The sequence below is a fragment of the Anabrus simplex genome, chromosome 6, assembly GCF_040414725.1.
Source record: "Anabrus simplex isolate iqAnaSimp1 chromosome 6, ASM4041472v1, whole genome shotgun sequence".
Classification (NCBI taxonomy): Eukaryota; Metazoa; Arthropoda; class Insecta; order Orthoptera; family Tettigoniidae; genus Anabrus; species Anabrus simplex.
In genome coordinates, this window is record NC_090270.1 from 83601114 (window position 1) to 83625614 (window position 24501).

Consider the following 24501-nt stretch of genomic DNA (forward strand, 5'->3'; position numbering starts at 1 on the left):
GTTCAAAACAGTTTTTGATGGTGTCCACCTTTTAAGTACAATTTATTTTTCTTTACAAGTATTACTATACAGCACACATACATTCGTTCCAAGGCGTAGGAATCTCTTCCTGCAGTTCACTGGCGTTTTTTTGCATGTTCACTGCCTTTATGATCGCTTCTGCTAGTTATTTACGAGCATAACTTTCTGGAAAGTCACGCAGTAGCACGGCATATTGAAAAGGCAGTGGCAACACGAAGTGAGACAGCTGGAAATTGGCTTATACTGATATCAACATTTCTTCAGCTTGCTTGTGTAATGAACGCCAAAAAATAAATGGAAAAGCTTAAGAAAAGATCAGAAGCTCCTATCTGGGATAGTACGGAAAATGTAAGCTATTTTAATTGAATCGGCAAGTTGAAAAGGGTACAGAACACATTCCAAAATCCGTACTTTTCAGGAGAAAGGAAAAACTGTTTTGTAGCTTAAAAGAGAGGTTTGATCAAAAAAGTTTCTATTAGGCATTTATACATCATATATCTGCGTATTCAACTACAAAGTATGGAAATCATATTACGTACGGTTTTCAAATTATACCATTTTTTATGTCGAGGAATATGGCCCTTTTTAGGGTACTCAAATTTGATAAAGATCTTTGTAGAGGCAGATAATGTATAATCAACTCGCAATTTCAAAATTCTGGTAAGCAGTAACACATTATTACACAAAAATACGCCCAACCATCATTTCTTTTGTAGTCATTTATAGTCATTCCGCCTCTTTAAAGTGTTTTACTTTATGAAGATGTCTAGCCTCCATAACCTCTGAGAATGGTGTATGTCTTCTATGTTTAAAATACCGTGAAGATAATCAACGTTATCGTCCATTCTTTCAATGTGTCTTCAATGTTAAATGGATAAGTCGAATATTTCACCACGACTATATTACTGTAGACAATAAATACCATGAAAATAAACTGACACTCGTTTCTTTTTCCGCTACTCGCTGCTATACAGCGCTTATACAAGGGTCCTGGTCTGTATAAGCAATTCAGTGAATAACTATAACAGATGTATACACAGGAGGCTTATACGCGGTTTATTGGTAATGAATTTCACATAAACGGTGTATAAACCTTGTATAAAAGTTATACACTATTTATTAGTAAGACGGTAACAATACTTAAAAGTACCCATTTGACTAGAATAACTACTTATGTGATGTAGAATGCATTGAGACAATGTTAATCGTTAAATAAAAGTTCTGGGATACACAAGCTGATTAGGAATTTAACACTGTTGAATCGCTTTAGCTCGTTATTTAAAATTAGTCTTATTGTCTATTAATGTGATGGTTCTTCCTTGAACACGTGTTCTTGATGATGCACTTTCATGTTAATGTTCGAAAATTCTTTTATTAGGTTGTCTTCTGTTAACTCCTATTGAGAGAACATACTTAAAGTGGATATCCTTATATGGACTGTCAGTTTGAATTTGTAAATAGCTGACTTAGTTAACCTATTTGATACTGCATTCTCTGTTTAAAAGGCAATTTCATAATAGTTTTTTAAAAAACTTCAAAAATCATTAATTGATTTTAACTGACATATTGTTGATCTCATGTCACCTCTGTAAATTCAGATTTATGCGAGTAAAATGAGTACATAAACAACAACAAGCAGCTCACTACTCTAACAGCAAAACATCTATAAGCAACATGACAAAAAAATTGTATGTACTCATATTCATGTATTCATAGTCAGTTTGTGTTTCCCAGAACTGTTATTTAACGATTAACAGTGTCTGAATGCATTCTACTTCACATAAGTAGTTATTCTAGTCAAATGGGTACTTGTATGTACTGTTAAGCAAGAAATTTTAAAATAACTTAAACTAAATAGTTCAAAAATTTTAAAAATATTATAATCAGAATTCTGGTTATAATTTTTTTTTTTGCTAGGGGCTTTACGTCGCGCCGACACAGATAGGTCTTATGGCGACGATGGGATAGGAAAGGCCTAGGAGTTGGAAGGAAGCGGCCGTGGCCTTAATTAAGGTACAACCCCAGCATTTGCCTGGTGTGAAAATGGGAAACCACAGAAAACCATTTTCAGGGCTGCCGATAGTGGGATTCGATCTGGTTATAATTAAAGATTTTGAGTCGAGAAACTGGCTGATGATGCCCTGAATGAAGGCAAAACATGTCCCAACAACTGAATCGATGTTAATTTAAAGATTCTGCTTGTAAAAGAAAAATAAATTCTATGGAAAAGGTGGACGCCATCAAAAATTGGTTTGAATAAATATGTTTTTCCTATTAATATGAAAACTTAAGCTTCGTATGGTATGTCACGTAGTTACATTAATAGTTAAATAAAGTTTATATCCCTTAATGCACGTAGTAGATCGCTATTAAAAAATAGTTCTTGAAAAATTTAGGACGAGCGAGACCCTTTTGTTGCCGAAAACTTTCAATTTGTTAATGCAGTGTTGAACAACTAGCAATCCATTCATCAAAGTTGGTGGATTTTCTAGGGGCATAGGGAAATGGTGTGACGGCGACCAGTTTCTTGTGTTCGTTGCTGCTGCCACCACCACTGCTGCTGCTCCTGCTACTACCACTACTACATTGATCCCATAACTTTGTTGTTGCTGTGACTTGCTTCATGTTGCATTGCATGTTTGCCATTTACAGGAATTCCTTACTTAAGAGATGCTGAAGAAAAGAAGCTCAGGGAGAATCTAGAAGAAAAGATAAAAGCACGTGCCAACAGCTTCTCAAAAAGCGATGAATCCCCAACTGTTTCCATTCCAGAAGAATTTGTGCCTGTTATAGAAGACGCTTGGTGAGTATTATTATGTAAAAGTTACTCGTTGTGTTTACTCTCAGTGCGTATCTGTCACCGCTGGAGGAGAGACTGGTATAAGAAGCAGGAAGTTGAAGTAATACAGTGAGATTGCCAGATTTAATGCGAGATGTCAGAAGTTAAAACCATACTAATAATTTAAAAACAAAAATAAAGTAAGAAAATTGGTCTATTGTTCTGGTAAATATTCAATCTGTTCAGTGGTTTTAAAATTTATTGGTAGATTTGATGTTCTAAGTTTATTTGGAATATATCTAGTTATTATTATACAGTAGAAGTTCATTATAGCGAGAATTCACAACGGCGAAAAATTTACTCACTGTAGCGAATTTTTATTACATAAGATTTAAAAAAAACCAGTCAGTTTGTTCAAAACTTGCATTTTCGCAGATTTCCATACTACGGCTTACTCGTTATTTGATAATTCCGAGACGGCATGAACCTGCAAGTTCAGTTTCATTCTGAAAAATTGGAGTGGTATAACTCCAGTGGTTTCTGTGGCAAACGTTTCATTTTCTTATTCAAACAGTATCATTTAACCTTATTTAAAATTATATGCATCATAAAGATATAATTCAAGCACCAGTAGAGTAATGATAACTTTTTTGTCATAAATTTAACCAGATGCGAGAAAATAAAGTGAAACCTCGTTAGGGATTTCTTCATTAAAACAATATCTTGCTTAGCACAGCGTAAATTCAAAGACCCGATTCATGGCGTATTAAATCTGTATAAAAATACCTCGCTTATCGCATCACAGATTTTCAGTATTATTATGTCACTATTTCCTAGCCCTGAAAATGTTCTTTGTCATCTCTTCTGAAAAGAAACAAATTTCCAACACAGATTAGAGCCCTTTCTACAGGAGGCCGCTTTGAGACAGTTGCGCGAAAATGAGAAATGGCCTTGAATTCCTGAACTTGACAGGGTAAATTACACCTTCGGGAAGGAAGTCGTTAGCCTCAGGAAAGTTCAGTTTTGCTCTCTGATTTTCATTGATATTGCTGAATAACCTAGAAAGCATGTTTGTGCTTGTATTTTGCATTCCTACCATTCCGTGTCGAGTCATGCAGTGAAAGGTAGCGAATATTTGCCATGTGATAGCCTACATACGGATGAGGAACACATTCGTGTTACGATGACTAGTGTGGTCATATTATTGTGTAGCCCAGTTATAGATACTGAAAAAGTTGTGATATTTGCTTACTAATGAAAAAAAGATGAAAATCCAGGAAGAGGTCTAGCTTCCACATCTTTCAACAGTGACGCGTATGTTGAAAATTGCACCTTAGAGTTTCGACTCGAGTCGATCAAAGTGTCGTCGCATTTGAGATGGTGGTCAAAGTAATCCTCTCGTACATGGCCAAGTTTAACCTCCAAATAATTCATGGTCGAAGAATGTGACCAGAAAACAATGTTTAATAACCTACTAGTCCGAAATATAAGCCTTCAGTTGACGTTTGTTTTTGAAAGTGTGTGTGATCTTCAAATATTGCACTCATACCTTTATGGACCCCAGTGCAAATGTTTTATATTTGTCGTCTGGTGTTTTACACACCTTGTACAACATTGTTATTTAATTATGCCCCAGTGGAAAATATTTTCATATTTGTTCTTCACGCAAGTATAATAGACCGATATAACTTGAAAACAATATTCTTTAACCAATCGGTAAATAATGCAAGTATCAAGCTCGAATTATTATTATTATTATTATTATTATTATTATTATTATTATTATTATTATTACTTGTGAGGTATAGTTATGAAGTGTTTATATCTGATTATTAGTATTATAATTTACGTAGTTGGATGATCGTATTATTTGTGAGGTTATGACATGAAACGTGCTGTATATATATATTTATATCAGTTTAGTTAGTGTAAGAACCTGTAACTAATAGTATATAATTTATTATTACCTGTATATATGGTGTATAATCTGCAGTAACATTGTGCAACACACTGTAACATCCAGAATAACGTATCTTTGACACTAGATGGTTGTAGAATGTTCTTTGCATTATAACTAGGCTTTAGGCACCCTAGAATTTATGAGAAGGTATGTTGTGGCATATCCTTCTAAAAGCCTGGCGAGGCAACCTATATAATGAGACAGCGTCAATTGTGGAGTTGCGTTATTGTTTAACAGGAGTTGTTTTGATGAGACTTGTGTAGAAGTCGTGTTTGAAGTATGTGAATTGGTTTTGTAGAGTTGGTAGTTGACATGCAGTGGTTGCAGTCTCCTTGTGCTTTGTGATAGGCAGTTGTTAAAAATGGTGGTTTGTTAATGCGTGTGTTTAATGTGAAGTTAAGTTGTAAATAAATTAATGTACGCAACTGACAGCATTTTGTGTGCGTCTTTGTGAGTACATCATTCTCTTGTCTTTTTCACGCCTTTTAATTCTCTCATGTTTAGAAACAATAGATAGCCCATATCTTTCACTGTCCCCGTAACATACACAATGTAAAATGTACTCACCAGTATAGTTGGCCCGTTATTGGACATTGACTAGTGCATACCGTGGAGGCCACTGCATAGGCTACTTGGAGCCACCAGCAGTGCCAATGCACTTTGAGAGACTTTGTCTCATTTTCAAAAATTGATGCCTGTCTGGCCATCAGATGATATAGATATTGATTCCCATAGGCAGTCTGAAGTATTTGTCCTGAATGAGTAAATTTATAATACCAATATATAATAGAGTTCGTGGTTTATAGCATTTAAAAATCAGAGATTTAGCGTTTTGATTTTCAAATTTAGCATTTTGCAGCATCTAAATTTCTCAAATTTAGTGTTTTGTAGCAAATTGGTTAAAAATAGGCATAATTTGCTAATCGAAACCGACTTTCAACCTATTAGGTCGTGTTACGTACAGTTAGTAAGTGTTGAAGAGATGTTAAGTACAGAACAAAAATGGCCAACCGGACACCAGTGGGATTCGAGCCTACAATCTTTGAATTCACTAAAGAAAATAAGACAAACATCAACATAAGACTGCAAGAAGTATTAACGCACACACATGAATATGCCTATTTACAAATTTACAAACAATTTCAAAGTGAAAAATACTATTCTGAACGTATTTATTTATCACAGTACAACACACCTACAAGGAACAGGAATTTCAATGATGATTGAAGTACAACATGCCAATTGTTTAAATGGTGTCCTCCTTCATTCAAGACCGCCTATCAATTACAATTATTAACTTGCTAAAAAATTTCTACATCGACACTGTTCGTGGAGGCGCAAATGCACAGCAGTGCTGCCGAGGCAAAGGAAGGACTGCAAAACATTTTTTTCCTTCAAGTCTTCGATTGCAAAGTCGGCGCATCAATATAGGCCTATCTGTATCGCTTACATAAAAATGTCCCGATTTGCAACCCTCGGCATGCTGTTTGATCATCACTTCGCTTCTACCCATGGCTACCAGACAATAAAATAAATCGCTACTGTACTTTAAAACAGGAACTACTGCTCAACACCAATGTCAAGAATAACAGACTTTGATCAAGGGTCAACACAAAGAGAATGAACTTGTGTGCTTGAAAGTGTATTTGCTGTTTGATTGACTGTTCTTTGCAGTGCTCTTTGGCCAGTGAAAGATATTCCACACATTGAATGATTTAACCCTGTGACCCACCATTACTTGTGAAAGGAAATATTCCCTTACATACCATTTATGTAGTTTTTCTTCACTTTAACGTAAATTTGACTAATCACATACATAAGAATACATAGAGCAAAGTGAGCTTTTAGCTTGTCTATAGTAACAGGAAACTAATGTTTTTGTTCGTAAGTATTACTGGTTTCAAGGGAAGCAGATAAATTAGCAAGAAATATAGAGGCATAGGCATTGGTTCCCTTAGTAACGTGATCCTGGAGATGTGGGGTTATAAATTCATTCCCTACGTCCATTTCTTTCGGATTATCCCCCCCCCCCCCCCCCATACTCACTATAGAGTGAATTTCAGAAACTGGTTTGCATGTTGCAGAAACAGGCTTATTGTCAACAAGATCATAATTCCAAGTATCATTTGACTAGACTTTTCACCCGCTCTTATTGCATTCTGGTTTGGTCACGTAGTTTCAATTGGCACTATCATCTCGGAACTGAAATCAGAATCACTTTCATCGCTGTCAGTTGAAGAAGAAGAAGAAGAAGTATTTTCACTCTCCAGAGAATCATTTCTACTTTCAAACATCACTATTTTCAAGCCAGTTATGAATAACCTCATCCATGCCGCGCTTGGATGCTGCTGCCATGATTGTTTATAACGAGCGGCAAACTGAGGTGCTTTTTATTTTCCGTACTTCAGCTCAGAGTTACTATATACACAGTGAAAATAGCTTCAGGTATCATCTGACATCAATCGGGTAGGCTGCAAAACAAACAGAATAAATCTCTGACCAGCTAACCGTGATAATGAACTTATAAATGTTCTGTGCACCATGACGGAAGTGTCCGTCAAAGTATGTTACCGCCTTACGATCGCAATGGGCGTCATAATAATTCTTTCTCACGAAATAAATAACAACATATATCTTATTTTTTAGAAAAATGCATCGTTTTTAAAAGATATATGTTTATTTTGTATAACACCGAGTTTCGCATCTATTTTGCATAAATTGCATAATTTCGCGTTTTGAACCAATTTCGCATTTTATTGCTAATTCAGAATCGCTAAAAACCACTCGTACGGGTCATATAAGATGAAGGCACGTATATACTGACAAAGTTTCAACGTATTTCGCATTTATTGCAAATGCTAAAAATCACAAACTCTAATCATAGGTTCTGATCCGTATTGAATTGTAATTAGAGTATAATTATTAAATTAATGTAGTAATGGTCCACCTTTCAATACTATAATATGCAATATTCTAAATTACAATAATTAGGGACTAGTTTCGGCCGGGGCTGGTCATCTTCAGTTTTAATGTAAAACATCTAATAACTAAACAAATTTACATGCACACAATTGACATAAAACAAATGAAGCAAATATATACAAATTGTCATTAAAAACTGGGATGAAATTGAGTACATTAGAAAATAACTAGGTTCTAACATCTTGAGTATGCTCATCATTGAGACTCTTTCATGTATTAATATACATAAAACTGTTAGTTCTAATACTGCTAATCATTAATAATTCAATTGTAAATGGGAACTGGTAAATGTTGATCCCGTAGTTCATCACCAAATCTATTTGAGTGGTGTTAGCCATATGCAAGTCATTGGACACCGCTGTAAATAACCACTAGCTGACGGAGAACTGTTAGATGTTGTTTCATCATCAATCAAAGTAAGAAAATGAGATGCTCACGTGGTGCTTGTTAAATTACGCTGAAATGTTGTTGGACATTGTCAGGACGGCACATGAAGATGTGGTTAAAACAGATACATTGTGTCTGGTATAAAATTTGCAATTCATTGCGGTGCCCAAGAAGTTAACCTGATTACATTCATTCATTCATTCATTCATTATCATTATAGACTGTTACGCCTTTCAGCGTTCAGTCTGCAAGCCTAAAATGTTCTGAGCTTGGTAAATTCATGAAGCAGGATGCTACCCTACCTGCACATAGTCCAAGTGAGGATCTCTCCTCTAACGGGTTATGGACCACCGGTGAATTGTATAGTCCTAGCCGCCTGAGCACAAGGAGGGCCATGACTCAGAATATGTCCGAGATGCCTACTCCCATTCCATAGCAACTGGTATCCCGACTCTCAGGACCACTTACTAGGCCACTCAGCCGTTGCCCATTGTTCATGAACTAGGACGTGACTACAGTAACCCACAAACATGAACCATCAATATATTTAAATTATGTAATATTTTATTCATTAATGGGACTAGTTTCAACCTCATATTACGAGGTCATCCTCAGCCATAACATACCATGATTAGAATAATATCAAAAATATCAGAAGCATACCACTAGACTACAAAGTTCACTATAAGCTCTGAGTTTATGTAGTCATTAAAATTGAAAGCACTAAATCATGCTAATGTACATTGAGTACTCGTGATATTTATAATGATCAACTGATTATTAAAATGAAGCTTATTGTGACATTTTAGTTCCTCATTAAGAGTTGAGTTAACAATAAAAACATACATGCACATTGGAATAATACATCTAAAAATTATGAGACACACATTAGAAAATATCTGTCAAATAATCATTCTGAAATTAAACCATGTCCCAGCATTTGATGCTTGATATAATGTCATTTGAACAACGCAATTGTAAAAAGCGGCGCGAGTAGAAGCGAATTATTTCAATGCTTAGAAAATATTCAGAATTTACATGACTTTTGACGTGACTGAGGGAGACATCTGCAACTTGGATCAGTGGACTATTTTTTTGCTACTTGTTTTACGTCACACCGACATAGATAGGTTTTATGGTGAAGATGGGATAGGAAAGGCCTAGGAATGGGAAGCAAGCGGGCGTGGACTTAATTAAGGTACAGCCCCAGCATTTGCCTGGTGTGAAAATGGAAAACCATGGAAACCTTCTTCAAGGCTGCCGACAGTGGGATTCGAACCCACTATCTCCCGGATGCAAGCTCACAACTGTGCGCTCCTAACCGCACGGCCAACTCGCCCTATAGTGGACTATTTGGTCTGGTGGAAAAATCACTGAGATTGTCAAATGGATCAATTATGAAGCAGATGTCAGAAAGAGAAAAGATAAAGAATTTATTGAAAAAAAAGGGAACTAATGTGGAAGGAGACAAAGTGGAATAAGGATGAAACAAATCATGAAGCTGCACGAGACTCACCCCTTGAAGCACAGCGTTTAATGCATCTATAAGTTATGGAACTTTTCGCTGGATTTAAAGATGAGAGGTATAGATCTAAACAAGGCCACAGAACAGGTCACAAATAGAGGATTGTGGAAGCAGTTGGTGTATTCATAGAGGCTTGTAGACTGAATGCTGAAAGTCATAACAGTCTATAAAGAAGATGTATGTATGTATGTATGTATGTATGTATGTATGTATGTATGTATGTATGTATGTATGTATGTACAGGGTCTCTCATATAAACCCAGACCAAACGTGCGGTGTTTGCACTCTGGGCCATGTCAGCTGCAGTATGGAAGGCGGGCATCATTCTTGACCTTGCAAGCAACCTGCACGTGTTCGACCTGGCAAGCATGAGTCGCAAGTCTAAATCTCAGCTGTTAACATGGTGAGACAGTCATCATTGCAACACCGTATTTTCATATGTAAAAAGATCTGGTTTCAACTTAATGGTTGTGTGAACAGTCTTAACTCTTGCTATTAGTGTGCAGAAAATCCCAATGGTGTTTATGAAATCCCTCATTAGTGTTTGGTGTGCTGTTAAATTAGATAAAATTAAATTAATGAATTGAATGAGAGAACGTGTTAATTAGATGGCATAGGTTATATGAGACTTACCTCTCAATACAGCATGTGCTGTGTGACCTATTGTTGTGTGTGCTTCAGACTAACTGTTGTGAGATTCAAATGAAAAGGTAGGAGGGGGGAGGGGAAGGTCGTGAAGGTGAGGCGGTAGGGGGGGGGGGGGGGGGGAATTAAGGCGGGGCTGAAGGATGTGGGAAAAAGGATGGCTTTTGAGGAAAAGGTGCTATGAATATTATGAAAAACCGAATTATGACTTGTTGGTTTGACGTTACTGAAAATGGGAATTAGAAGGTCAAAAAGGATATTTGGCTTTTCTGAAATTTCATTAAGATTATGATTTGGGTTGATATATTGATCTAAATGTATGAAGCAGCTTTCGGTAATGTTAATGAGGGTTCCTTTGTTGATGATTTTGAAAATTTCCATATCTTGTGTTATGTCTGTGAATTTGTGATTATAGTCATGCATATGCTGTCCTACTGTTGAAAATTTATTGTATTTCAGGGCATTGACGTATTCCGAGTACCTTATATTAAAATTTCTCCCGGTCTGTCCGACGTAAGAAGAATTACAACTGTTGCAAATGATCCTGTATACTCCTGATTTTGAATAACCATTGAACTTGTTTATGGATGTGGCATTATGTAAAACTTGTGCATTCGTATTGTTTGTTTTGAAAGCTACTTTTACATCGTGCTTTTTAAAGAGGATGGTGACTTGGTAGATTTGTTCATTGTATGTAAAGATGGAAGGAGAGGAGTTGTTTTTCTTATCTTTTTTCAAGGTGGTTGAAGGGGCAGTATTTATATTTTGATAATTTTTTCTATAAAGAAACTGTTGTATCCATTGGATTTAGCTATATTACGAATAGTATTCAACTCGTTTTTTAGGGCTCTTTTAGACATTGGAACACTGAAGGCTCTCTATACCATGCTGTTGTATACTGTTCGTTTGTGAATTTGGGGGTGTGAAGAATTTTGACGGATTGTAGTGACTGTTTGGGTGGGTTTTCTGAAAATCTCGTATCTTAAGTAGCTTGTTGGGTGCCTGATAATAGTTAGGTCTAAAAAATGTATTTTCTGTTCAATTTCGAATTCAAGTGTGAATTTTATGTGTGGGTCAATGTTATTTAGATGAATGAGAGTTGTAGCTGCATTTGTAATGCTCTCATCCATAATTACTATGGTATCATCTACAAATCTTGCCCAGAAAAGGATGTTAAAGTTATTATTATCAATTTTGGTGTGTTCCAAAAAATCCAAGTAAATCTCAGCTAAGATACCCGAGGCCGGTGATCCCATAGCCAAGCCTCCTTCTAGTTAAATAACATTATCGAAAGTGAAATAGTTGTTGCTTATAACTAACTTAAGCATAGACATTGAATTCTGTATTTATAGTATACTTAGCCGCTGTATTTACTTAAATTGTTTTGAATGATGGGGTATATTTTGGAGATTTGTATGCTAGGATACATGTTTACAATATCGAATGAGCGGAGAGAATGATTGGATTGAATGTTAACATTTTTTAATTTATAGGTCAGTTCTTTAGTGTTTTTGACGGATTTGTTCGACAAGAAATTATAGTTTCTTCTTAAAAATCTTTGAATGAATTGTGATGCTTTGTATTGTACCGGTAACGGCGGTACAAAACTAAGTCCCCGTCATAGAACTTTTAAAAACTTACGTGTTACGCTCCGGGCCGCCTACGAAAGACTGACTGGACGGCGAGCAACAGCTGTGTGCGTGTGACGTAGAGAGCGGGTGACGTCACAGCATGCCTCGCCGAGATACAGAGCCTAGACTGATGTGGAATGTTCTTCGAGTTTCTATGGGTAATAACTTTCCCCACAATAATAATTAAACAAATTTAACAACATCACCATGTAACTTGATCCCTTATCTATGTTCCTGCCGAGTTTCGCATAAATCTGACATGAAGCGATAAAGTTATGGAACAAGATGTGAAGGCCTGGATCAGATATAAATACGTACTGCTTCGCTCAGCAGACCAGTGTGTGTGGCCTGAGTATGTATGTACACGCTAGGCAGTGGAGTTCACACAGTCGGTTCGCGAGCACCGTGATCGAGCGTGAAGCAGCTATTAATCTTCGAGTCCGTGGACTTTAACCTAATCGCGTCGAATATGGACTTGTACGGATTTCTTTATACTGTGAGTGACAACTTTTTACTCCGACGGGACGTGATATAAATTGTGCTTCGTCTGAACATTATCAAGTGACTGTTATTCTACATGAGTGTCTAAGACTTGCAGATGTTTTCGAGTGCTCGTAATTTGAAGTTTCATGTAATGGACAGGACTTTGAACAGTTTGCTCCTTACAGAGTACTAAATACTTCGAGTTTATGAGACTGTGTTTGAATCCAAATTTACTTGATTCCAAGCATGACTACGTCACTAATTTACCATTTCATGAACTGTGTAAATATTTTTAGGTCATGAACTGTGCATGTGTGAACTGTGCATTTCAATTCTACTAAACAGCACATTTCAATTCTACGAACATTCAGTTTACGAACAGTCGAACTGAGGACTTTCAATACGTGAATGAGTTCTTATTCACGAGTGGAACATCTTTGTTTTCGAATCCAATTAAATTATGTTGAAAAGTGCTTCAAAGAACTAAGTCGTGCGGCATTACTTTACATTGTACCAAGTGCCACAAACTTTAAGTGACTCTGTTAAAATTCGACGATAAGTTTAGAGTGGACTTTTATTTTTATGAGTATTAAACTTACATGCTCATTCGAGTCTAGTGGCCTTCTTTCATTTAACACGGGACAAAATTTAGTGACATTTCACCGTGTGATAAACTCTCAAAGATACATTTGTGTTTGAACCTTGTTAAAACATTAATAAACTTTCCTCTCATCTGTGCAGAAGCAGTCTTTGCATTAACTCGCCCCAAGGCTTAACGATGTTCATTCACGTTCATCATTCACGAGGACTACCTCAACGCCCTTCATCAGCATCGTATGGATCTTCAAGACGTCGAATGGATTTTCTAGAACTTCCATCGGGGGATGAATGGTGGTTCATTGGTATGGGAAAAGGAGCTGCCGGAATCCAAGGACATCGCCAGCCCTAGGACGAGGAACGTTTTCTACTGTATCTGCTGTACAGAGGTGACATGACTTTGAATTTATTAATAAACTCAGAGGAAAAGATTTTAAGATTTATTTCTAAACAAACCCTCTCCCTCTGTACGCACTTCAACGAATGGTACACGCCCTGCGTCTTATGTCTACCGAAGTACCACATTTACTGTTACAGTATAACGGACTCGGTCTATATTTAATGATCGGGTGAATGGGGACGCCGGTTTTGTGTATTTTGGGGAGGGCTTTGGCGGTGGTTAACCTGGGTTCATATTGATTAATTTAGTTTTTTCTTGATCTGTTAAAAGAAACGAAGTATTCTTGAGGGTCTGCTTAAGTTGATGTTGCATTCTCGCGATAGGGTCTTTCATTATTGTAGAGAATGAGCTGTCTTTAAAAAATTGATTTGTTTTGCTTACATATTCGTTCTTGTCCATTATGACGGTAGTGTTGCCTTTATCTGCTTTCGTAATTATGAGATTATTATCATTGATTTTCTTTTAGAGCACGTATTTGCTTTTGTGTGAGAATAGAATAGTGCTTACCGCAGTCCACGGTATGCACTAGCCATGCGTCTTGGTAGGTTTGCTATTTACCAACTGATGAGCCCATCTAGGCACACTGGGGCGAGGCGCTGGCAACCAGGAATGAGTTAGGTGGAAAATTTATGATGTCCAATAACGGACCAACTATATTGGTGTTATAAATTTACTCATTCAGGACAAATACTTCAGATTGCCTATGGGAATCAACATTTACATCATCAACTGTACTCACGTCGGAAAAAACCTTATCCCTGTTGGATAGTTCTGATTTGTGTATTCAGTAGAAGCCTATGTTTTCTCGCTTAACACATTGTCTTTCCTTGTCCCCTGCAGAAACGTCCAAACAAGGTTTTATTGAATAAACTAACCTTGCAAATTGGTCATCCTTTCAGTGCCGTATTTTTAAAAATAATGTTATGGACTTAATGTCCCAATGACGACTTCTGTGATTTTCAGAGACACCGATGTGCTAGAATTTAATCCCGCAGGTATTCTTTTACATGCCAGTAAATCTACCGACACAAAGCTAATGTATTTGAGCACCTTCAAAACCACCGGACTGAGCCAGGATCAAACCTGCCAAGTTGAGGTCAGAAGGGCAGCGCTTCAACCGTCTGAGCCACTCAGCCCAGCGTGCCGTATTTTGAGAAGTATCACATTCTTACTTAATTTCAGTACATAACATTAAATTAATTGATTGTTTACTTCAGCCTTTATTTCTAAAGAGTTAACTGCTACTATTGGCCAGGTTAATTATGCATTTATTACGGAAACATGTTCTCTTTCATTTTCGAATTGTGTTTACTGAACAAGTCAACAAGTATTACTAATCGACTCTGACATTTCCTTTGAGTTCGAATTAAGCTGTTTTAGAGCAACTGTACAATGACTGTGACATTAGATCTTTGATTCTAATAGAAGAAAATCTGTTCATTATAGATGGTTCTTAGATTACATATTATGAGGAACTGTTTCGTGTTTAAAAATTTACTATGGTAAGTTGTTTTACCCATGTAAAGAGAACACTATTCTAGAAATCAGCTGTTAGTTTAGCATTCTAGAAAGTGCATAATGACAATTTTTTTTTTAAAGCAATGCTCTTATTACTCTTTAAGGTTAGTCTACATACTTTATAGCTGTATAAGTTTTGCCCTACAAGAAAGATTTTATCAAAACTGGGTGTCACAATTAGTTTTATAATAGTTAGAACAAATTGATAACACAAAGAGCTTTAAAAATGTATATAAATGTTTTATGATGTGTCTATTATCCCACAAGGATTAGTCTCTGTATTTTAATTACATAGATTTTAAGTTACATACATAATTGTAAAATTTACAACTTTGCATTGAAGGCTCTGTTCATATTCTTACACTCGTACAAGAATTTTATGTAGCTATTTAAAACAGCTTTGCAAAAATTTCCTAAGCTGATGATGGCACAGGAAGGTGCCGAAACCGGTCCCAGAATGACGGATAATAAATATGTGATATTCTAATAATTTCACTATTTTATTGTATTGAACAGGTGAAAAATTTATCCTTTTCTGTAACTGTAAATTTCGATTCAATACGGACCAAAAAAATTAAATTCTTGACATTAAATCTTTTAGTGATGATGGACTTAATATCTGTATTCTAAAAAACACAAAATGAAGAAATGTCTTCTTCATTGCCAACTTTAATATAATTTTTGTCCCGTGTGGGAAAAAACTGTCAGTGATTTCCTAATGACTCTCATTCCATGAAGAACAGTAGAAGTCCGTTATAGCAAGAATTCATAACAGCGAAAAATTTACTCGCCATAATGGATTGTCGTTATATGCGATTTTTGTATAAAAGTCGGAAAACCCTTCATGCGCATTAAAATCGGTATGAAACGGCAGTCAGTTTGTTCAGAACTTGCGTTTCCGCGGATGATATCCACATTATGGCTTACTTGTTTGTTATTTTCTGTAATCTGATACTACGCAAAAGTGTATGTTTAATTTCATACGTACATACATACATTATCATTATAGACTGTTATGCCTTTCAGCGTTCAGTCTGCAAGCCTCTGAGAATTTAGTAAACGTCGCCACAATCCTCGATTTGCAACTACTGTTGTGGCCTCATTTAGTTCTATACCTCTTATCTTTAAATCGTTAGAAACCGAGTCTAACCATCGTCGTCTTGGTCTCCCCCTACTTCTCTTACCCTCCATAACAGAGTCCATTATTCTCCTAGGTAACCTATCCTCCTCCATTCGCCTCACATGACCCCACCACCGAAGCCGGTTTATGCGTACAGCTTCATCCATCGAGTTCATTCCTAAATTAGCCTTTATCTCCACATTCCGAGTACCCTCCTGCCACTGTTCCCACCTGTTTGTACCAACAATCATTCTTGCTACTTTCATGTCTGTTACTTCTAACTTATGAATAAGATATCCTGAGTCCACCCAGCTTTTGCTCCCGTAAAGCAAAGTTGGTCTGAAAACAGACCGATGTAGAGATAGTTTTGTCTGGGAGCTGACTTCCTTCTTACAGAATACTGCTGGTCGCAACTGCGAGCTCACTGCATCAGCTTTACTACACCTTGATTCAATCTCACTTACTATATTACCATCCTGGGAGAACACACAACCTAAATACTTGAAATTATCGACCTGTTCTAGCTTTGTATCACCAATCTGACATTCAATTCTGTTGAATTTCTTACCTACTGACATCAATTTAGTCTTCGAGAGGCTAATTTTCATACCATACTCATTGCACCTATTTTCAAGTTCCAAGATATTAGACTGCAGGCTTTCGGCACAATCTGCCATTAAGACCAAGTCGTCAGCATAGGCCAAACTGCTTACTACATTTCCACCTAACTGAATCCTTCCCTGCCATTTTATACCTTTCAGCAGATGATCCATGTAAACTACGAACAGCAAAGGTGAAAGATTACAGCCTTGTCTAACTCCTGTAAGTACCCTGAACCAAGAACTCATTCTACCATCAATTCTCACTGAAGCCCAATTGTCAACATAAATACCTTTGATTGATTTTAATAATCTACCTTTAATTCCATAGTCCCCCAGTATGGCGAACATCTTTTCCCTCGGTATCCTGTCATATGCTTTCTCTAGATCTACGAAACATAAACACAACTGCCTATTCCTCTCGTAGCATTTTTCAATTACCTGGCGCATACTGAAAATCTGATCCTGACAGCCTCTCTGTGGTCTGAAACCACACTGGTTTTCATCCAACTTCCTCTCAACGACTGATTGCACCCTCCCTTCCAAGATGCTAGTGAATACTTTGCCTGGTATACTAATCAATGAAATACCTTGATAGTTGTTGCAATCCTTCCTGTTCCCTTGCTTATAGATAGGTGCAATTACTGCTTTTGTCCAATCTGAAGGTACCTTACCAACACTCCACGCTAATTTTACTACTCTATGAAGCCATTTCATCCCTGCCTTCCCACTATACTTCACCATTTCAGGTCTAATTTCATCTATATCTGCTGCCTTATGACAATGGAGTTTATTTACTATCCTTTCCACTTCCTCAAGCATAATTTCACCAACATCCTTTTCCTCCTCCCCATGAGCTTGGCTGTTTGCAACACCACCAGGGTGATTTCCTTTTACATTGAGAAGATGTTCAAAATATTCCCTCCACCTCTCCAGTGATTCCCTGGGATCTATTCTGAGTTCACCTGAATTACTCAAAACACTGTTCATTTCCTTTTTCCCTCCCTTCCTAAGATTCTTTATTACTGTCCAGAAAGGTTTCCCTGCTGCTTGACCTAGCCTTTCCAGGTTATTACCAAAATCTTCCCATGACTTCTTTTTGGATTCAACAACTATTTGTTTCGCTCTGTTTCTTTCATCTACATACAAATCTCTGTCTGCCTCGGCCCTTGTTTGGAGCCATTTCTGATAAGCCTTCTTTTTACGTTTACAAGCTGCTCTCACTTCATCATTCCACCAAGATGTTCGCCTTTTCCCATCTTTACACACAGTTGTTCCTAGGCATTCCCTTGCTGTTTCTACTACAGCATCCCTGTATGCCACCCATTCAGTTTCTATATCCTGAACCTGCTTACTGTCTACTGTTTGAAACTTCTCACTAATCATATCCATGTACTTCTGTCTAATTTCCTCGTCCTGGAGATTTTCTACCCTTATTCGTTTGCAGACAGATTTCACTTTCTCTACCCTAGGCCTAGAGATACTTAGTTCACTACAGATCAGATAGTGGTCTGTATCATCGAAAAATCCGCGAAAAACTCATACATTCCTAACAGATTTCCTGAATTCAAAGTCTGTTAAGATATAGTCTATTATGGATCTGGTACCCCTAGCCTCCCATGTGTAGCGGTGAATAGCCTTATACTTGAAGAATGTATTCATAACAGCTAAACCCATACTAGCACAGAAGTCCAGCAAACGCTTCCCATTCCCATTAGCTTCCATATCTTCCCCACATTTACCAATCACCCTTTCGTATCCTTCAGTTCTATTCCCAACTCTCGCATTGAAATCGCCCATTAGCACTATTCTATCCTTGCTGTTGACCCTGACCACGATGTCACTCAATGCTTCATAAAACTTGTCAACTTCATCCTCATCTGCACCCTCACATGGTGAATACACGGACACAATTCTAGTCCTAATTCCTCCCACTGACAAATCTACCCACATCATTCGTTCATTTACGTGCCTAACAGAAACTATGTTGCGTGCAATGGTATTCCTGATAAAGAGCCCTACCCCAGACTCTGCCCTTCCCTTTCTAACACCCGTCAAGTACACTTTATAATCTCCCACCCCTTCCTCATCTCCCCTTACCCGAATATCACTTACTCCTAGACATCCAGATGCATCCTCTTTGCTGACTCAGCCAGTTCTACTTTCTTTCTTCCATAAGCCCCATTAATATTGATAGCTCCCCATCGAATTCCATTTCGTTCGCCAAGTTGTTTCCAAGGAGTCCCTCGCCTGTCAAATGGGAGTGGGACTCCGTTACTCCCATAGGTCCGAGGCTTGCTTAAAGGGTTCTGAGCTCGGTAAATTCATGAAGCAGGATGCTACCCTACTTGCACATAGTCCAAGTGAGGATCTCTCCTCTAACGGGTTATGGACCACCGGTGAATTGTTTAGTCCTAGCTGCCTGAGCACAAGGAGGGCCAGGACTCAGAATGTGTCCGAGATGCCCACTCCCATTCCATAGCAACTGGTATCCCGACTCTCAGGACCACTTACTAGGCCACTCAGCCGTTGCCCATGGTTCACGAACTAGGACGTGACTACAGTAACCCACAAACATGAACATGAATATAGTACCTTATTTCTCCGATTCCAAGATGAACCCCACTTTTTCCTTCAAAAAATTTATATCAGGCTCAAAAAGAAGTTTGTAAAATCATATGAATGGCTTGTTGTACAGTAGGCTTACGCATTTTTAGACTATTTTTAGACGCCTAACATTGGCTTTCGTCATGCCGTATTTCTCTTTTTTTTTTTTTTTTTTTGCGGCTGCACAATTATTCTTTATTCCCACGGGTTTAAGGACCATTAACTTAACATTGGCATCATAATACCGAAGAGAACTCTTTGAAAATTTTCCGGCAATACCTATTCCATGCGTCTAAACATTACAATGATCCATCAGGAAATTATTCTTGCTGTCTATAAAAGTGTTACTTTTACGCAGCGTCAGATATAACCGGCTACCGCTACACGCACGTCTCGCTTGTCGGGTTCGGCCAAATTCATCGGCTAGCGATGTATAGGCCTAATCGCGAACGTTGAAAGTCAACGAACGAGTTTATTGCGCCACGGTATGGCCATTCTCCCCTTGCATTTTTTGTGCACATACCTCACAATTTCATCTTCGACTTCTTTAAAGCGTCCTTGTTGCGGACCATTGAATGCATTTTTTGTACAGTATGCATTCTTTTTAGCTCTTTGTCTTCACGCTAACGCCAAATATTGGCTTTAGTTAAGCCTATGCTGTATTATCTTGCGGCTGTACAATTAAATTTACATTTCCGAGTGTTTAATAAACATTAACTTAAAATTGGCATCATAATATGGACTAGAACCTGTTGAAAATTTGCCGGCAATGCCTTTTCCACGTATCTTGACAATACAGCTATCCATCTCGAAAATATTCGTGCTGTCTATAAACCTTAATTTTACTCAGCGTCAAGTACAACAGACGCGTTATGACTGCCAGGCTTTTCTAAGAATTCGAAGGGTCGCATGTTTTGATGCCATTCTGCAGATTTGAGAAACACACAGGCACTGTACGACTGGTTGTCGTGGCTAGCGGTGTGTAGTAAAGAGGCGGTTGTTTATTGTCAACGAGTTCTGTGCGTGTGTGAAAAGAAGCAGCGTGGTTACCGTTGGATTCGGAGAAATACGGTACGTATCACTCCAGAGATTTCTGTGGCAAACACCTCAGCTTTCTTCTTCAGACAGCGTCACCTAACCTAACCATATATGTAGCCTATCATGAAAACACATTTGAAACGCATGTAGAGAAATAACCTCCTTGCAAAAAATTTACATCTAAATAGACGTAACTAGACACGAGAAGATATGAAATATCCTCTGAAATCAGCGTTGTACTCTGCCATATCTTGAGGTGTATCACATTCTTACTTAATTTCCGTATATAACATTAAAATTAAGATATTGTTTACTTCAGTCTTTATTTTTTAGCGAGTTAACAACTGTTATTGGCCTCGTTATTTACGCATTTATTATGAAAACATGTTATTCTCTTTCATTTCAAATTTTCTTTAGAGAACAGCAGTTGATGGGTATTACTAATCAACTCCAACGTCACCTTTGATTGACAACGAGAGAGTTCGCAAATGCACAAAGTGAGAAAACTATACTGTACCGAAGATGACCGATCGCATTTTGTTGCAAACGTTTCAGTTTTCTTATTCAAACAGAGTCATGTGTGCTAACTTAACCGTACTATACGTATGATGAAAACACACTTCAAGCGCCAGTAGAGAAATTATAACTTTCTCGCTGTAAATTTTCATAATAGCCTTTCTGTAATTTAACCAGACACTACGAAATATAAACTAACCTCTGAAATCAATTGAGCACTATGCCACATCTCGAGGTGTATCCCATTCTTACTTAATTGCAGTATTTAGCCTCAAAATTAAGCGGTCGTTTAGTCGGACTTAATTTTTAATGAGTTAACAACCGTTATCGGACGTGTTAATTTCGCATTTATTACGAAAATATGTTCTCTTTCATTTCAAATTTTCTTTACGGAACAGCTGTCGATGGGTATTACTAATAGACTCCGACATCGCCTTCAAATTGCAAGTAATCAACTTCATTTTCTGTATCAAAATTTAATCACTAAGTTTTACAATATTTAAAATTCTTCCACCGTTTTGATACTTTTTTGCCTTTTGGCAAATTTATTTGTCAACAGTACATGTTTCGTTCCTTATTTAGGAACATTCTCAGCTGTTATTGTAGCTTAGGTGAATTGCTAAGATTTTAAACACGTTCATTTGTAGGTAATTGATTCACTTAAAAACTACTAAAAATAACAAATTAAATGATATTAAAAACAATGTAGGGGTTAGTGTGTTAATGATATGAGAACGAATGATTACATAAATGAATAGACATAGTTTTTAAGCTGACCAACTGTGTAATCATTCATTCTCATATCATTAACTCACGCATTTTAGGTGACATTAAGTTCCGATAATCCACAATTTATGATCTTAGAAAAGAATCCCCATATAGATAGACAAAACTACATTAGAATGAATGTGCACTTCCTTTTTCCAAAAGTCCCAGCTCAACCTTAGATTCTGACAGCTTGTCAGACCGTTGAATGTGGGAAATTGTTGGGGACAGTAAAGGATTTTCCATGATGTGCACTAATTGCTTTGAATATTACCTTCTTTAAACAAGTACAAGTTTTTCATAAACTTTTCAAACATGAATATAACACTGATAACACAGTAAAATAGCTATGTAAAAAATGACAATTAAGACCATAAAGAAGGCATTCCAACACACATTGCAAAATAAATCAACCAAACCTAACTCAATGACTACACATATCTAAAGATAAAATAAAATAATTACCAGTAAAATAAATCTCCCCTTTATGCTACAGAATTAAAATAGCAAATCAACATTTCTCACCAATTTTTCATTAGCACTTATGAATCCCACCAGAGGTTACTCTGATGTAAGGTATGACTGGAATGTGGGTCCAGCTTATTCTTATGTGGACTAAATTCTATGAATTTAGACAGTAGCTTCTCACTCAAGACTGTTGTGTAGGTTATTTATGGTATCACTATTATAAAGTCATACCAGGTACTCTTTGATTCATAACCGCACATTAATTTGTTCCTAATTCTTTGTTGTACATTCATTCTATTACATGCCAAGACAAGTAAGCCACGGCTAGGTCGTTTTCTTCAGTTCTCTGATGAACAAAGATATTACCTTCCCACCTCCCCTCACACCCCACAGACAAGTGGGTTAGTAAACCATGCATGCAAGCAACTAACCTGGACTTAGTCCAACTGTTAGTACCAAAGAAAGCTATTCATGGATAAGTACACGAATTTGTATCAAAGCTACAAGTGCCAGCAGACAGGAATGTATTCATATTATCTCATTTGTTTCATAATATCACCAAGTCACAATCATTGACAAATTTGTACAGTGTTAACTTCTGTGCATAATATAATGTATTATCATCACTAATCGATTTACTCATTTCTGAGTGTAGTGACCCCACTGGTTTTGTCTTTTCTGGTCACATCTCTGCTGTAGTGTTGCCCTCCTGGACATCTTCAGATTTCTTCAGTGTACATTGCAAAGGTAAACAGGAGATAGTCCTCACTTGTCCTATCAATCTGTTTGCAGTTCTTGACCATGGACCATTGCTGTCAACCTCCCCTTCCATGATCAACTTCTATAGATTTTCGCATGGTTGTCTTGCAATGTGTCCAAAGAACTAACATATTCTTTCATTGATGTGAGAAGAAAGGCATTTTAAAATCTTCAGCTTCTGAAGAATGGACTATTGGTTCTTCATGTGGTCCAAGGCACACACAGCATTCTGCACCAGCACCACATTTAGAAGGCATTGATGCATTTTGTGTCTAAAGCTTTTATGGTCCAGGTTTCACAGTCATATGAGAAAACTACTGAGCGAGTTGGCCGTGCGGTTAGGAGCGCGCAGCTGTGAGCTCACATACAGGAGGTAGTGGGTTCGAATCCCACTGAAGATGGTTTTCCGTGGTTTCCCATTTTCACACCAGGCAAATGCTGGGGCTGTACCTCAATTAAGGCCACGGCCACTTCCTTCCCATTCCTAGGCATTTCCTGTCCCTTTGTCGCCATAAGACCTATCTGTGTTGGTGCAACGTAAAGCAAATAGCATATGAGAAAACTGAGAATAGAACGGTTTCAACAAGGCAGATCATTATAATATATATGCATGGTTTTATGTGGTTTTTTAGAATCTGAAGATATTCTTGTAGAATGAAAAATGTCATTCTGTTTATACTTGTCTTTTTTATAGGTATTTTATGGTATTGTAAGGGTTATATTCGTGTTCGACAAGACTAAAAAGCTTGTTTCTTTAACTGAGTAGACATTGAAAAACAGTTGCTTCATTCTTAACTAATCGTATTTCTTTATCGTTTTCTTCCCCCACGAATATGATATGTATTCATTCATTCTGTGCTAGATTGTTTTATATAATAGTAGGTATTGTTCCTGTAATTTCTTTCTTGTTATTGCAGTACTCGCATTACGGAATTCCTGGCAAAGGGTGAACCAGAGGAAATAACCTTTGATCGATGTAATGCTTTTGTACGCAAGCTCATATACCAAACAGTTGGAGAGCGTTTTGATCCAAACTCTGTTCACCTGGAAACTCGCACGGAAGAAAACCAGAACAGAGTTTTGGTTGTGACCCGTAATTTAGGGGAAGAAGCCCGAAAGAAGAGAGAGGAGGAAAAAGATGAGCAAGACAAAAAGGATCTGGAAGCTGCTGTTGGTATCACTCATGTTATCAGACTTATTTCACAGTCGGTGAGTTAGAGTTTCATGCTCTACCATTTTGATGTGATAAATAGTTTGTGATAAAAGTTCTTTGTAATAGGTAATGTCAGTGATGCAATTAGTTATTCCTTAGCTTTCTGTTTCTATGATACTGGATTTGATCCCCCACTGAGATTGGATGGCAGTTATTTGGTGTTTAAATGTGGTAATTCTGTGTTGGCTTCTGATATGTCAAAGAACTTTCACAGGGCAGAATTCTGACACCATAGTATCTGTGTAGACTGTTAGCAGTTAATGTTACTCGCGTTAATTTCATTTTTCTGGTAGCATTTTAAAGACTGTATATAAATTAGAAATGCATTCAGGGTGGCTATGTTTTACCCCTCAAAAAATATGTTATGAATAGATCATGTAGTTTTGCAAATCTTTTCAATACATTCTCAGTTTTCATCTGGAAACTTTCTGATGTTTGGAACATCACAGCATGTACTAAATTAACAAACTGTGTCATAAATTGAAAAG

At 37.2% G+C, this 24501-nt stretch overlaps 1 protein-coding gene across 2 annotated transcripts in view; it reads left to right on the plus strand.

Annotated features, from left to right (window-relative positions):
- Nucleotides 1-24501, plus strand: part of LOC136876123 (poly(A)-specific ribonuclease PARN) — a 271064-nt gene that overhangs the window by 60197 nt on the left and 186366 nt on the right. For both annotated transcript variants that reach the window (XR_010860537.2, XM_067149805.2), the window contains exons 4-5: nucleotides 2674-2824; nucleotides 23718-24009. Coding sequence is in view for 1 of the 2 variants with exons in the window: in XM_067149805.2 (XP_067005906.1) it covers nucleotides 2674-2824; nucleotides 23718-24009 (443 nt within the window). In the remaining variant the exon portion in view is untranslated. The remainder of the gene's footprint in view (nucleotides 1-2673; nucleotides 2825-23717; nucleotides 24010-24501) is intronic.